The sequence below is a fragment of the Achroia grisella genome, unplaced genomic scaffold, assembly GCF_030625045.1.
Source record: "Achroia grisella isolate CSIRO2021 unplaced genomic scaffold, CSIRO_AGI_Agris_v1 utg511, whole genome shotgun sequence".
Classification (NCBI taxonomy): Eukaryota; Metazoa; Arthropoda; class Insecta; order Lepidoptera; family Pyralidae; genus Achroia; species Achroia grisella.
In genome coordinates, this window is record NW_026712905.1 from 4058627 (window position 1) to 4076706 (window position 18080).

Here is an 18080-nt window from a genome sequence, read left to right on the forward strand (position 1 = left end):
GCACTATAACTAATACTAACCAAGTATATTCAGTAACAACAATTACATAAAAAACAAAGTAAGTTATGCCTAAACTACTACAGGAATAATACTTAATTTTCCCATTCAAGTATTAAAAACTATCGCAAATATCTAACGCTCATTAATCGACAATAAACCACAAAATAGTTATTAATGTAAACTATTTCTAAAGACACCTAATTACAAATTAGCTTAGTTACACTGTTTGCAAAAATTATGAAAATAATAATAAAAAAAAAAAAAAACAAAAAATTATGAATAGTATATTATACAAATACACTGAAATTTTATAACAAACTCCAAGGAATAACGTAAATAATAAAATAAACAAAAAAAAAACAAAAACAGTTGTTGGGATTTGAAGTACCAACTTAATAATACGAAGTCGAACTATTGAACGCAAGGCCAATTAATACATAGTTAAAGTAATGAAATTAGAATACTATATCTACTACCATTTAAAAATTTATTACCAAAAGTAAATAAGACCGTCTTTATTTACTTTAGATTTAAAATAAAACACATAACACAAAACTAATAACAATATAACCCCTAATATCCAGGAGACAATAATTTAACCGCAATTAAACAACAAAATATCAAATATGCCGGTGAGGTGAAGTATTTGTCATGTAAAAGTAATGAAATTGTGAAAGTATAATTATATGGGAGGGAACCAAAACATATATATACCAATGCCTAACACTGAAACATAAATATTACCGCAAATTATGTGTATAGTGTGCAAATAGTTTTTAAATTATGATAATTTTATTACGTAGGTAGAAATAACCTCAAATATGTGTATCCGCGTTTTATGTGTTTTTCTGTAAATGATTAGAAATAAACAACGACAAAGGATAAACTCCGATCCGTCTCGAAGTGACCAATGTTAATTTTATATATATATTAGTGATATTGGGTGGTAATAATTTCGTCACCTTTTCGTCACCCCGCGTTAAAGTCGCTGGTTCAGGGCGTTTACAAATATACCTCTGCCGATGCCTATTATCTAATCACTTTTGTGTACACGAAATAATAAATAAAATATAAAATTGTCCCTATACTCACCCCAAATACACCAAAAATCCGCCAATTTGCACCAAGTTTTTAATATGACCGCCGTAACCGCTGTTCGTTCCCGCGATCGAATGTGTCACTAGTGTTGCGCGCCGCGTCCGCCAGAGGGCAGGATTTTTTCATATCCCCAACATTAAGACTTTATAGGGACGTATATATACATTTATAGTGTAGGTGTGTTGTGGTATGTTGAAGGTGTAGTGCCGCGAAAAATGACAATAATTGCAGGAAAATTACACACTTACTAATAAATACTTTATGTATGTCCGTGCATATAGCACTCGGAGATAATATACCTTTCTAACAGTATAAGAATTTTAAAAATCAGATCAACGAAACCAGAGATTACCTCGAACAAACAAACATACTAACTTTACCTCTTCATAATATTAATATAGATGAGCTTTTGAATTCTGCTTTTAGTTAAATATATAATGTCATAATGACTGTACTTATGTGTAATCTAAGGTAATGTATATTCTGGTAATGACGTGTAGAAACTCCCCTGGCAGTTAAATATCAACAGTAGGATGAAACTTCGGCAGAAGTATAACACAAACACCACAGGGTTGACTGTGTGAACATACAATTAACTGAGGCAATTACCACAATTCTGAAACGTTCAAATGTTACAGTCCATTTTCAGACATTCATTATTAAATTACTCGACCTTTACAGCTTGAATAATATATTATTATTTGAGTGATTTAGAGGACTTTTTTAATTCGCGCTGACACGTGAACCAATAACTTTGTATCCCAGTTTTACTAATATTGCGCGGACGGATGAGTATGAAATTTTGCACACGTAGTTTATATAGAGTACAAGTGTAGAATATCAATGTTTTTTAATTGTATATTTGATACAAACACGCGTAGAAGTATATTATAGTCTTTGAATAGAACTTTATATTGACTATATAACCTAAATAATTCAACATTTAATTAATTATGGTCCAACCTCAACCATAGTGTGACCATTAGTAGTTTTATTGCAAAGTGCAACGAAACAAAATTTTATAAGGAATGCTACCCGCAATTACTTTTTTTTTACATATAATTTAATTTTCGTCCGTGTTATTTCTTCTTTTTTATGTTATTAGTAAATTATTGTCATTCCTTTTCTCTCTTACTTTTTACGTAGTATTGAGACCTATAGTTGACCTAGGTTAAACTGAACTGTGTTTGAGCTATAAGTGAAACTGAAAATGAATACAGCACCTCAAACAGCAAGATAAATTAAAATACATGTTTTTAATCCTAAATAATAATTTCCCGAAGTTTCACTACCATATCTCACTCTTAAACACAGAATACACCGTTTACTTGACTAAGTGACATGAATAGGTGACCCAAACATATTCTTCAGATTCACAATATTAGCAATATGTATAGAAATACATGGTATACAAGAATTTATATCACCAGAATTGGCTCTTAACGTAAACAAATGGCTTTAGCAATAGATCGATCTCTAGCAAAGACATTAAGGCTTTAGTTGGGCTTTATTCAATAGTACCGAATTGTACTTACAACATGTATTACTATATCATTTGCAAACCTATTCACTTTGATGTATACGTATGTATATGATTTACGATTTCATGGTATGTATATTTAGTGTAAAGAAAAGTAATAGTAAAGAGATCCTGAAAAACTTGTGCTACAATTTTAATGTATTAAAATGATAACATGTTTGTATCACAGTAACTATTATACTTACTGCAGAGAAATCTATAATAAGTTACCTACTACAGTTACAAATCTTTAAAATGATTCAAAGACAAATAAATTAAATGGCTGATAAATAAGTGTTTTTACTCCGATGAAAGGTTACATGCAGAATAGATAACAATTGTTATTAATAAACTAACGTAATTTAATGAATATAAATATTATATTGCATGTATTTAGGGGTATTTATAGGACAGTTATTTTTATACATGTACGACAACATAATTTTATAATGAATTAATCATGATTTCAATTCAATATTTGTACAAAAGTAACATTTTCTATAAAAATGCACAAAAGATTTATTCCGAACATTATACTTTCAACAACTATTCACGCAGACTACCTGGACAATGTCTACATCTGGTTAGTAAAATTACATAAATATTGTTTGCTACATCTTATACTTACATAAAATGTAAGGTACGATACTCCTCCGAAACATTTGAACGATTTTTAGGAAATTTCATATGCATATAATATTTCCTATTAAGTCTGAAAATCGGCTAATTTTCGTACTTCTACTTTTCATACCCCTAAGTGATGTGATAAGGATTGTCCACCCCTAAATAATGATTTTTAATTTATTCGACATAATATTTTATTATGATTTAGCATTGAAAAATACACACAACTATAAATTGTCGCCCTTCTAGCTTGAATCCTAATTTTTAATACCGATTTTAATTTATATGTCAAAACAATGTTTGCGGGGTCAGCAAGTATTATGTAAATGTACACGTATCACCAGACATTTAATGAACTTGTTGTCATTAATAAAACATAATGGTAACATCGGACTGTGAAGCAACATGCATTGTTAATTACTTACGAAACATGTGATTTACAGGCGACTAATACCACACCAACCACATAATTCACACTAAGTAAACAAGTTTATAATATTATATTATAACGATAGGTTAGATATTTATATTAAACTAATGAATAAATATACTATATGAATATTGAAATACAGCATTATTTAAATATTATTTTATTTATTATATTTTATATATTATTATATTATATTGAACGGTTTACCAAAAATATTTTGGAGTGTTTTTTTTAATAAATTGATAACATACTTTACAAAATTACTTCATTACTCACTAAACAAGTACTTGAAATGGTAAACTGTACATGATTTTACTTTCAATTACATCATAGAGAAACCAAAACATGTAAGTAATGTTAATAAATTCGTTTTAAAAAGAAATGAATGACAGTTCTGTTTCGTGCCAGTTCTTCTAAAAGAAAATTGAAACTGAACCTTATGGAGAAACGAATTACGTCATGTTTTCGACATGAAAAAAATATTTTTTATTTTGATGTTCTTAGGTTTGATCATTCAATATTGTAAACATGCAATTGTATTTGCATTGCATTTATGAATATATTTGTATTCAATATTCTTTTGTATAAAGATTATGTATTTCCAAAACATGTAGTTGATCCATCAGTTATAAATTGCCGATAGTACGTACAGACTATTATTAGTTTTAGACTAAATGATATGGGGTGCATTGTCCAATATTTATTTATTTAAAAAAATGAGTATATTAGGAATGACTATATGTAACAAAATATGAAACTGAAAGTAAATAGTTATATACCCGTATATAATCATAAACCTATCTCAAGATTGATTAGTAAGGTCTGCTATTGACAGGCATAAAAGCGAGTTATTCAACTTTATTGGCAGTACGGGTAGGTAAGTAAGTTTATGAAAGGTGTAACGGGAAAGGTTTAACAATGTGAAGTGAGCAATATATACAGAAATTTAGAAAATTATGTTATATCGGCTAACTATCAAATTATTTCTAAGATACAATAGCATATACTGGAGATCACTACACTCTCCCTAATTGAATTTAAAATTGGATGTATATTTTTTTAATTCTACAAGCTCATATGAAAGGAATAAGAACCCAGTTTCTTGTCCTTGTCTTTTTGGCTTAAAAGCTCTCCGAACTGATCATAGATTTGACAAATCAAAATAATTATATTATATACACTCTCTCTCTCTCTCTCTCTCTCTCTCTATGAATAAATGATTATTATTATTAAAATTGAAGGTTAAATTTTCCTTATATAAATGACTAGCTACTTCCCCGGTTTCGCACAGGTATATATGTATTATATATATATAAACCTTCCTCCTGAATCACTTTATCTATTAAAAAAAAACCGCTTCCAAATTCTTTGCGTAGTTTTAAAGATTTAAACATTTTTATACTGTGTAATAATAATGATTAAGCATACTTGGAGTCATGTAATCAAATAAGTAGATCACAAAGTAAAGTAAGTACATGCAAATACCGTCAGATGACGAAATAAAAAAAATAGGAATTATCTATACCTTTTTATTCACCACTATGAACATCACATTATCATTCAATATCCACGATACTACTCATGTGCTATAATTCCAGAGGAATAAGATAAAATGAGATGATGAGATGCTTCTTATCCTGTAATTTCATTGCCTTACTTCACCCTCCAACCGAAGCACAGCAGAAACAAACTCTTAGCGGCTAAAACATCTAAGTAAATAGAAATATCCACGCTCACACATAGCCGGTTAAATTTATAAATACAAATGGCTAGGTGTGCAATGTAATAATCATAAACTAAACCCTTTCGTCCCAGGAAGGGGATTTTATAAAAATGATAATAATATTATCTTTTTCAATATCCTGCAACTGACCGCAGACATTTACTTACTGAATGATCTATATATACCGAAATACTAATGGCCCGCCCCGGCTAATGTACTCATAACATTGTGATATTCATATATAGAAATACAATATGATACTCTTCTAGAATAGTGAATAAAATTGTAAAGTCAGTGTAGTTGCGGAATTTACTTGCCTCGTAATATATCCGCTCTCTGTCTTTGTAATATAGGTAGAGATTTATTGTATAAACACTTTGTTACAATTATAATTATTATAATGACCCTCATGTTTCAGAATATCATATCATAACAGTAATAGCAAACACCCTTGAGAGGTACCCTAGGAAGTGTGCCTATAATTTCACAAAGGGTTGGATAATGTCAAGGTAACGTAGTTGTTATACCTGAACATTGTATTTTAGGGTACCAGAATCGGGATAGCTATGCGCCTAAGCTAAACTGAGTTCTAGACTTACGATACTCCACTTTTATTGTCAGTTGTTTAGTATGAAATATTTATAATTATGTGCATTATCAGGTAAGATTCTTAAACCGGGCTTAACTTGGTACAAGTAAATCGTCTGCGTAGGCACATCTATCTCACCCATTACAGAAGTCAAACAGCCTGTATTTTTGTGGAAGATTGATATCATGCAGTGTAATTACAGGGTACAGACATATTAGTTCCCCGGAATGGCAAATAACAAGTGATGTCAGTCGTGCTGTTCCTTTATATGTATACCTATATATACGGCCTCGTTGGTCGTGCGGTTTGCTCTTCACCTTACTTTCCGATGATCGCAGCTTTGAGTCTTCGCAAGGTGCACAAACTTGTAGTCATGAATATAATTGTTTGTATTGTCTTCTATGAATATTACATATGTATATATAGCACTGTATGGGTTATCCAGCATTTTATTATGTTGTTATTCTCAGGTAAACCGTCAACTTGATTTGAACTCCAATTACATTTCGAGAGACTACTTGCTTCCTTCTTTTTGTTAATTTTAATTGTCCTTGCATTACGGTTGCGTTTTCTTACCTTAGAGCCGCATTGCAATTTTAAACGAGTAGGCGCCTTTGTGAATAATGTTGTCAAACAACAAAAGTATACTTTTTTTATTGAAATCCATTAATTGAACATGAAATATCTCTTAACTGTATTGTCAGAATATGCTAGTGTCTATGCAATATATATATTATAGTATTGTATTTTTTTAAGCTTTTTAATTTTATCCTATAAATAATGTATTAACTTGAATAAAAATCGCCATAAACGAAACATCTATTTATGTATTACCTCCGTTATCCAATCCAGATTTGAGAAAACATCCGCGTAAATGGTGATACATTTTTTATGTATATGAACATTAATGCAGCTTGCTGATGTGACACCTATGAGATAACCTTTCGATGTAAGAGATCCTCCTGAATCTCCAGAACCTGCCCTCACTGTATCAATTGAGCAGATTACACCTTGTACATTGCGTGGACAAGAAACCAATACGATAGATCCTTCTCGAGGGTATGCCATATGATCTTCAGATTTACCAAACCCAGCAATGATTGCTGATTGTCCGATCCGAAATGGTTCTTCCGTCAATTTCACTGGTTGTACGTAAGCATTGAACTTAATTGGTGATGATGTCTTCATAAGAGCAATATCTACCGATCTGTAATTGATAGGGCCACTGTCCCCTACATAAGAGGGATGTGAGTATATGTTCTTTCGAGCCACTTTAGCGATTAATCTCAAGCCGTGATGATTTTGACGAAAAACATCGACAATCTCCACGTCTGTTTTGAAACAATGCGCTGCAGTTATTATCCATGACTGGTCTATTATGGAACCACTACAGCGACTTACGGCGTTCAAACGATGATATGCTTTGATTTTTACTAAGTATTTATGAACTTCAAATCTTAAATCTTGACCATCGTATACGCGAGACTCTATTGCACATACCGTTTGGAAATAACAACAAAATAAAATAGACAGTAAATAATTTTGATAGCACATGACTGCTTGAGTCAAGGATTTTTCAATGAATAATTGTTGTCAATTGTTATGAGCAAGTTAGTATTTAACTACATTGAATGCTAGGTATGAGGCAAATAAATTCCACTTTACTATTAAAATTAACAATGCAATAACAACATACAAACAAATAATTTCGAAAATTTTACAAGTTTAAGTATACTTCCTTATTTTCATTGCATATTTAAAATTATTTATCACTTGCTATTACTCGCGGTTTAGTCTGTGTTTTTAGACAAATAATAACCTGTATATTAATATATGTTTGCGTCGAATTTTGTTAAGACCCATTCAACCCATTTGTCGTAAAAAGGTAATAAATCTACATACTAGCGCATTTCTTATATTAATATGTTTTTTTTATCTAGAAGTATCTTGTACCTACCTAATGAGATAGTGAGATGCCCAAATTACTTTTTTAAGAAAATAATATTCTTGATAAAAACTATTACATTTTTAATTCATAGCAACAATTTGGTTCGTCAGGTTATAATTACCATATAGACTAAAAAAGTGTCCTAATTTTTCTAATCTGGGAATAATTAAATAATATTATGAATAGATATATGTAAATATATTAATATAAATTTTGAATAACAGACAACCTAAATATATTAATTTCCAATTCTTAACAAACAGGCCTTGTAATGGCACTAGTGCCTACGGCACTACAATAAAAAGCTGTTAGTAAAGTGACATTTTTATTCCATTTGTCCCTTTGTTAGAAATAAGTATAAAAAATATCATTAGGAGGAAAACGTCGAAAATCAGTAGTGTAGACCATTACAGTGGCAATAAAAGGAAGTCAAACATGCCGCCGACCGATTCCGGTTAAGAAGAGGGTCCCTAATCTTAACGCATACATACAGTTAATTTAACAGGAGATTAATATTAACAAACGATACACGAAGCAGAGGCCACTCTACATGAAAATGACAATATAGCGAGGATAAAGTCCGGCCCCTCGCAACGGCCGGTCTTCTCGGCAACATCGGACTCCCCGACGATAACACTCCAAATATTCTTTATATACAATGATATCGTAAAACTTCGATAGTGCGATTCAGGTGAACACTTCTGGTTGGTGTATACCAGTAATTTGGATTCGTGCCGTTCCATTCAGCGAGCAGCAAAAAACGTAATATCCGACGCCACATCTCGGACACGGCAATGGCTAACGGTACTGCAAATTGTTGAGGTAGAGTAATGTTACTTAAATATTTATAAAGAAACGCTTTTCGTTTTAAAATGTTCAAAATAAATAAATTTCAAATTATAATTAGGTGTCAGTATTTATATTACACGTGTAATTAAACAAAATTCAATGAGGAATACAATATGTCCATCATACAGTTCTCCGAGGTTCTAGACTATTAGAAGACAATAAGTAGCGCAATTTGCCATTAATTACTTATTTTCTTTGCCTATTCTTGTATGTTGCTTATTTAGAATTAATCTGAATAAAACTATAACCTCCGTTCTATTAATAATAGTAATATACCTTGACGACTGTGAGCACAGATTTATTCGATCTGTGCTCACAGTCCAGTTTCGGGATAAACCAATGCGAATCCTGTAGCCCATTCTTTCAAGAGGCGTATGATTTGTTTACGGTTTTCAACTTTGTGTTTATAAAATTAACAGAAATATCCAATCTCTTATTTGAAAAATTATAAAACAATATTTAGATCTATGCTAACATTAGTAAAATTTCTAAATTGAATGGAGGACATTATTGTCTATTGCCTTCTAAACTCCCGACGTTGCAGTAGTTAAATATGCAAATTCGACCATCTGTGCATTAGTTACTGCCTTCCGCCACGTCAAACAATTAATATTGTGTTCATTAATTGCTTGGCATGGAATAAGGGGATTGTCAGTAATGGGAACTAGTGGTGGAACCCCATAGCAAGCAATTAGTGACAGGTCGATCTCCAGGCGATCCTCTATTGAAACCATCGTTGTTAATTCACCATTAACAACGATGAAGAAATATTATGAAAAAATATTAAAACTGTATTATTTTAATTTGAACCATTTATTCACATACAACAAATCAGGTAGATTTATGCTAGAACTTACACTTAAAAGGTGAAACAGAGGTATTTATGTAGACAACCTTATATAAAGTCTACCAAGGTAATAAAACCTCATTTTATATTTATAATAAATATAAAATGAGGTTTTATTTTTATACATTTCAATATATTTAACAGAGCTAACTCAACAGAATCTAAAAATACTCAAAAACTGTGCATCGGAATTTTCTACTTTTTTTATGTAGATAAAATCATTAAATTACGTTGATGTTTATTTTTAAAACTTATCTATATGACATTACATATTATTACGTAATAAATCTTTGAAAATCACCTAATATATAAATTTGTAGATGGTAATTGGAAATAAAGTGCGACATGATTTATTTCTGTTTAGAAAAAATAGATCTTAAAAATTATCTGTTGTAACACAATATGTCATTTATCTATAAATGAAACTATTTCATAAGCATTTATGATCCTAAACAAATGTAACTTTTATTCATAGTATGACGCGACAAGCCCACATTTCGATGGGTATATTTGAATCCAATGATGCCTGATCGACTCATCTGATGATGAAAGTATACTAATATTACTATAGTTTGTGTATGTGTTTTCATAATAAAAGAGGTCAGGTATATTTAAAGAATAGGTTTCATAGACAGATAGATAAATTTGCACTATAGCAAAAGAATAATTACAGTAAAAGTAACAAAGAAAAAACAAGGGTAAGCTGCAGTGTTATATGATAATACATAATGAGTGTACTGCAGCAGTGCAAATAGTTCAGTATGGTTGCCAAGAAACAAAATCTGATTTTTACATATAGGTACCCTGGAAGAAGTAAGAGGTGCGCAAAAATTGATAAAATAAAAGAATAAGGATAACACGCCATTAAATAAATTTTATAAATGTTTTTTTGACGAATAAAGAAGTTAGGTTATATTTTTTATTTTTATTAGTAATAAATATCTTTATAAGTCTTTAATAATGATTAATCCACGGCAACTTATCTCCTCCTAATAAGTCTCCTTGATAATTGTATCATAACCACAAATTATACCAACTAACATGTCTGACACTACGAGCGGTCCTCCTGAATCTCCACCTGCTGGACGTGTTGTACCTTTTGTACATATTAGCCTCGAACACTTATATATACGAACATTTGTTTCTCTTGGTACAGTCATGTTAGGTTCAGTCAGGCCATACCCTGCTATATTGCCCTGTTGGTCAAAGGGTTCCCAATATCCCAAAGCTATGGGTTGGACGTATTCATTGAATTGTATATAGTCCACAGTCTTGACCAAAGCAATATCGTAGTAAGCACTTTCTTTATTATTAGAAATTCTTTTATCATAGCTAGGATGTGTAACGACAAGACTTCCCTGATCGAGCGGCTTATTGAGGTTAGTATGGTGAAATACAGATACTTTCATTAAATTATCATGAGTGAAACAATGGGATGCAGATATAATCCAAAAATTATGTATAATCGAGCCACTACAACTAGAGGCGGTGTCGATTGCCAACTTCACCAAGTATTTGTAACTATGTGGGCGCACAGCTTGGCCATTATATACTCTGTCTACCACTGTGTAACTAAATGTTTGAGTGATGAAGAAAAACACGAAATAAACACTATATGTGCTATACATGATTTGATTAAGTTATGCATGAATATTATGAAAACGAAAATGTAAAAGTAGAGTCTTATATAGATAAACATTAGCATTGACAAGGAATTCAATAATACATTCTTATCATAGTTATATTTAAATGCAGTAACAACTGCATTCTTTCTATTATCAATGAACAAAATTGTCATAAAAGATAAAATACAAAAAATGTAAACAATTTTGGAACTTATCAATAATATACTACATATGACAATGTGCTAAAGTGTGAACGTAATTTATTTCTAATGATTGTGTACAACTTGACAACTTTGATATAAAGAAAAATTCCTTACAAATAATAAATGATTTTACTCCCGCGTGTACGATTGTGTTAAAAAATGTGAAATTTATTTACTGTGATTTTAAAATACATAAAATAGATAAGTAAATGTAATAAATAGGTAGTAAGTTTATATTCATATCCTTATAAATATCCTTATATATATACATCCTGGTAAATACATCTACGTAGTCATTTATACTTTATAACCCCTCAATGGATATCAATAAAATTTGATATATACTCGAAAAAATCCGTATTTAGTAAATGTATAAGCCTCGCAGTATGTCTCTAAAAATATTTATATTCTTGTCACTCAATCATGATTACCGGGATCAACATATTTGATTTAAATATGATGTATATATGCTCAATTGATATATAAAGCCCGAAAATGACGTGAAAGCCACAGAGTATAGTAAGTTGCAATACATATATTAATTTTACTTCTGTTACATTACCTCCCAACGAAACGCAAGACTGACCTGAATCTTGATAGAAGATCTTCAACTCCTTTGATTTAGTAAGAAGATTTCAACCCTTTTCTCGTGATGGATGAGGCCTCATCTATATTCTACTGTGAAATCTTATTTATGATAATAAAACAAATATAGTAATAAGTTATTTATCAAGTAGAGAATCTTAACTTATATTTTACTTCTGAACTTAACCGATATTCATGAAATTTTGTGTGTTTATATTAATATTTGAATGGGTTTCTAGATAGTTAGAAACTACTTTTGAAACCTATAGTCGGCAAATTTATTTAGCGAGCACTTAGAAATATGACTCACAATAATAAAAGTCTTATATAATGGAGAAAAACAATAATAACACACACCAATCGTAGTTTCTGTAAATATATTCTATATTATTATTTTCTGTACATAACTGTTATGCGCCATCGTCGTTTTCTTTAAGTTCATCTCCTGTCTCTCCTGAGTATCTAGTACCTCCTTGCCTTCTGATAATGAAATTATATAAATGTTGTAATACCTTTTATCTCAGTCAATTAATATGTCCCACAAAATCGCGAGTTCAAGTAGTATTTACAATATTAATTGAAGTATACTTGAGAGAGTAATGTTTCCAAAATATATATTCAAGCGGATGAAGTCACGGGTACAGCTAACTTTATTAAATTACTCCGTAAATATTCCACGACTTCGTTTTACTTGATTTATTTATATGAAACGTTACTCCATTCCTTAATCTACTCGACAGGTAAATCAAAGAAGCCTGAAAAGACATATGAATTAATCATGAGGCGCTCTACAGCTTCATCTTGTTTTCATCAAACGAACGGAACGTCAAACAAGTCGACAGACTGTGTAAACAAACATGGATATATATTGGAAACCCTACCAAATTATCTACTTATGACTATATTACTACGACATAAATGTGTATTTTATTTGTGTTCGTTACACCTTGAAATATTTAGGTCTAAGGATAAAAAAGTGAGGACATTACCTAGATTATTACAGTACCTTTTATTAATTCAACTGACGAAAATTGAAAAGAAAGTTAAAAGCAGAATCCAATTACAATTTCCATGAAAAAAGTTAAACGAATATCGTATGACTGCTGAACGTATACCTATTCATGAAGGCTAAAAGCTCGCAGTTATCATTTGTGGGAGGATAGTGTGGCCATGTGTCAGACAGGGAGTAGGATGACCTGGTATTCGGATTTTTACAATATTAAATATGTACAATTTTTCCAGTCTTCATTATATTATTGAGCTAACATAAGTTAGCTCCTATCACAAATCTGAAAAATAGATGACTGAAAAGAAAACATAATAAAGGTAGCCTGATGCTGAGAGCAAATACGGTAGAGAAATAATATTAATACAAAAAAAAAATACGTTCATAAGCAGCTAAAATGTCCTACATTAATAAATCTTTTCGATTTGATTTGCTTTGATCCTATATAGCAACTGCTATTACTGATTGCAATTTGGATATTTAAAAAGTAAATATATACAGCTCCACGAAAGCTCATAGAAAAATGACTAGAAATTAAACATAATGAATTTTCATTATGTCTCATTTCTATGGGAATTTTTGGGATATTCTGCCTAATTACTAATGGTATAAGCTAATGGAATGCTCTCTGGAATAGCAACTCGTGAGTAGTATCACGCAGGTCACATGTTAACGTAATGTTTTTGGTGCTGATCTGATAATAGCAGTAACCGTCGGCTATATACCAGATTGTGAGAGCTAGGCCAGTAACAAAAAAATAAAATAACATAAATTTTTCTTTGCATTGATGTGGATCCGGAATTCAATTTATTAGGGCAACCGGGTGCAAGTATTCACATTCGTCCATTGAAATATGAACTGTCTGTTACACCTACGTGAAATTTATAGCTTAAGTATTATTCTGAATTATAAGCTAGGTTACTGTAAAGTTACATTAAAATCTGTTTAGTAGTTTTTGTGTGAAATAGGAACAAACATCCGTGCATCCATCTATCCATCCATACTCACAAACTTTCCCGTTTATAATATTGAGAAGTTTATTAATCTTTTAAAAATTAAGAAATCTTCATTGAAAAATATACTTTAATTAAATACTTTAAAATAAAAATTATTTATACTCCGAACTCGAACCAGTATTTCTAATGGCCAATTAGTGAGCATCAATAGTAGTGAAGTAAATACAAGTATATAATATACCTTGAGGCAAACTTATTTAATATTAGTTGGTAAATAGTCTAATATCTCTTTTAAGTAATGCAAAAAGTGGGGTATAAATTTGAAGCCTTTATCTCTTTTGTTGAAGGAGTGTTCGTGAATCTGTCTATGTCATCGTAGCTGTCAAATGGATGAATTGATCGTTTCGACTATTTGTTACTATCGAATAGTTATGTCATTCTATGATTAAACAGAAAAAATATCGGTTGTCGTCCCTGGTTATGTGGTTTTTGACTAAGTAGACTTTGAAAAAAGTAGTCTGTCTGGTTACCTCATTTTCAACTAATTTAATCGCAAGCAGATTTATAAACTTTATATTCGATAATGGGTGAGATATGGTAGATAAATTACTGATCTAGAAGCATAACATCTTGGTCCATTGAATTACAAAACATGTGTATCACTGGTAACATATGATAACGTGATATCGGTAGTACTATTCATGTGCACAGGCGGTAACCTCTTACCGTGTAGCTTCTTAGCCATTCAAATAAAAAAAAGAGCCCAATGCACGTCCTTATTTCACTCGTAGTTTATTTCAGTCTTTAATTCTATTAATGGAACTTCTATTAACTACTAAATTTCTACTAATGGAACAGTAAATTGTGCAAGACCTAGTAGATATTCTTAACTTTTTAACTTAAACATTAATTTCATCAGTTTATAATAGTATAATGACATTCAGTATTGTTTAAGAAACTTAATGTCTCTAATACAAATCTTTTATAATGAATTCTGAGATATAAACGTATCACTATTATAATAATTAATAGAATTTTTATGAATTTGATTAAATCTTACATTAAAACAATGGTAAAGACACAGATGGTCAATTGAAAAATTAGTTTCACATCACATATCTAAGCGATTGATCATTTATTTGACACATATCCCACAATTCACTATAAAAATTTGGGAATACTATTTGCAACACGTAGGTACTTAATTTCCATTTTAATTGAATTCATGGGTTGAATTAATTTTTGAAAAGCATTTACGTCAGTTTGTTTTAGTCAGGTGGTTTTAGTTTTATCCCAACTATGAATAAAATAAAATAGATGGGGAAATATTTTTTTATTGTAGATTATGCAACGAAAATATAACATCTTTTATCTGTATTTTTGTATCGAATTTTGAAATCTAGTTTTATACTTTCTATATTTACGTTAATATATATAATTCGTTGAAAATATATGTAATTTTGTTGACATATTATAGTTAATTATTTATCTATTATACATCAACGAAACAACAATTTAGTAAACACATTTAACTTCTCGTATTCACCCGAATAACAGTTCATTTTATATTAATTAAAACAAATAGAACCTCTTTGTAAGGCAACACATACAAACTCAAGCAAAGTTTTATTGACATTGAAATACCTAAACAAAGATATTATAAAGCTTCCTATGTAAACAAGTAACCCAAAACCTTTTCACATTGAAACAAAGCTAAGCATTTCCTCACTTGACAAAACTCAATAGGAAAAGGTTTTACGAATCCTGACGGCTGACTCACCTTACCAAACAAACAGTCAACTCTGCTTTATTTTAACTCGAATCGTGAAGCTATACCCTTGTACTAATAACCACAAAGCTGCTTATAGGCATTAAAGTCGGCGGAAAATCCGCGATTCAATCTAAACTTACAGCAGTAACTGAAACCATAGAGCTACGAGCGGACGTGTCGCGCTGCGTACTTCTGAAGACTTCGTAACTTTAGTTCAATATTTATAGGAACAAGCTAAATAACTAAAACGCATTTGAATAATCAGTGTCACTAATGTCATAATTTTAGAAAACATTTTTGAGTGTTACAACAGTTTGTGTATACCTAATTAAAACAATGATATGTCAATCAACAGTGCTTTTTCAGTGTAAGAATTTATAAATGTGACAATCTAGAGGTCATTACAAGCCCCTGTCACTGCGGTGCTAACCCAATTTAAAGTTAGCAGGTAAGTTTTATTGTGAATATGCATAGATTCATAAATCAAATTATATATATTATTGGAGTAGGCGATATAAAAAGAGATGGCTAGTAAAGAAAGTACGTAATATTCTTAATGTTATGTCTTTTCATTTAAAACAATATTGTATTGTTATTTTAAAGAAAAATGTTTGAAAAGTATGAAAATGATTAGTTTTGTAAGAAAAGATTAATTCTAACCTTTAATTAAAGGCTTTATTACAATTACGTAAACAATCATAATTTCTTGTCATAATTATTACTAACTATTTATTTACTTACTACCTTCAATATACAAATACAAAAATAAAGCATATGACGGAATTAATAACACCATAAGGCATTTTCTCCCAGTCAACCATAGGGAAAACAGAGATATTGTATGTATTGATGAAGCAAGGAATTTACATAAAAATACTTTCTAAATGAAATTACTATTAATTAAATAAATATCATGAAACTGGGCATAGAAACAAAATAAGTAACATATCACTCTTGGTCCTAATTTAGAACTAATTTAGATAACAACAAAATCGAAAGCCAGATGTAGTATTAATGAAAAAGTTCATAAAAAATAACATGAAAAGTAGTCTTAATCTACCATATTAAGACTCATTTTCATTAACAAAATAGTTGAAAACTCTTATACCTACGAAGTGAAAAAGGGTAGAAACTATTCTGAATGTAAATCATCTTCTATTTACCGAAGTAGCTTTTGCAAAAAGTCTTCTACATGGATACCTCTGTCTCACTTATATCAGCCATCTAACTTACCTTATAACTAAGCCGCAGTGTTTTGGTTGAAGATTAGGATAATGCAGTGAAATTACAGTATGTGGCGGCATGTTCTTCTTGCTTCGACCTCCAGATTGACAATGCATGAGTGGTATTTTGGAGTATCACATGATAACGTGATGTCCGTAATATTACTCATAGTAGGCCACGGTTACCACTTACCATCAGATGGACATGTTTTCCATTCCAATTACATAAAAAAATGTACCATTCTCTTTGAATACTGTTATATAACACAGTTATAGGGTACAATATATATAGTATATAACACAGTTATAGGATACAACAGGTACTTTTGTGTGTTTTTGTTTAAAATAAATTCTAGTTGTGACATACCTACACTGGAACTTTTGAATGTAACTTGCTTTGTAGCACTCCAACGTTAACCAACGTGAACAAATATTTGAAGCACCCAACTCTTTGTGTAAAGCAAATTCACAAAGCAACAACTAAATGCTGTATGCGTCTGTATGCTCAATATTTAATATATTTATTTCTCTATATTTATCTCTAAAAACTTTTTTTTGTAAATAAATAACATTATACACCTCATACAGCTTCAAACAAAAAATAACTCATACTAGAAATAGTAGCTACTGATAAACATACTTAAATTCATTATTTTACAATCATTTTTTTTATTATACTCTTAAGGTATAATAAAAAATATACTAACCTGACCAATATAATCATACATACTGCTTAATGTTTGTGTGAAATTCAAACCTGCGACTCTTATGAACCAAGACTTTAAAGCATGTGAAAGGTATAAAACATCTGAACTATCCAGTCGTCAGAAAACCTTATCAGTCCCTATAGTCATCATATCAAAAGTCACGAGTTTTATAAAAGGTCCTTGACTTGGGTTGTCGTCTGCCGCGATATGTCACCCCAAACATTATTCACTCGTGGCTGTGCCTATAGAAAGGTCGGTCCATATTGTCTAGGAAATGTAAAGAAATAAATACCTATCAGTAAGTTAAATCAGAATGTTCATAGATTTTCTATAATCTTTATAAATTAGAGGATTCTCAATTTTACTGCTTAGTAATT

At 30.5% G+C, this 18080-nt stretch overlaps 3 protein-coding genes across 3 annotated transcripts in view; 1 reads left to right on the forward strand and 2 right to left on the reverse strand.

Annotated features, from left to right (window-relative positions):
- Positions 1–6802: 6802 nt before the first annotated feature.
- On the reverse strand, positions 6803–7537 carry LOC131846583 (thrombin-like enzyme kangshuanmei). Its single transcript, XM_059195919.1, has one exon. The coding sequence runs from the start codon at positions 7535–7537 to the stop codon at positions 6803–6805; it is 735 nt and encodes a 244-aa protein (XP_059051902.1).
- A 3079-nt stretch (positions 7538–10616) lies between these two features.
- LOC131846584 (trypsin-5-like) lies at positions 10617–11255 on the reverse strand. Its single transcript, XM_059195921.1, has one exon. It carries the CDS (start codon positions 11253–11255, stop codon positions 10617–10619), a length of 639 nt encoding a protein of 212 aa, XP_059051904.1.
- A 4708-nt stretch (positions 11256–15963) lies between these two features.
- LOC131846492 (uncharacterized) overlaps positions 15964–18080 on the forward strand; it is a 70355-nt gene continuing 68238 nt past the window's right edge. The window contains exon 1 of the mRNA XM_059195810.1: positions 15964–16221. The gene's annotated coding sequence lies outside the window, so the exon portion shown is untranslated. The remainder of the gene's footprint in view (positions 16222–18080) is intronic.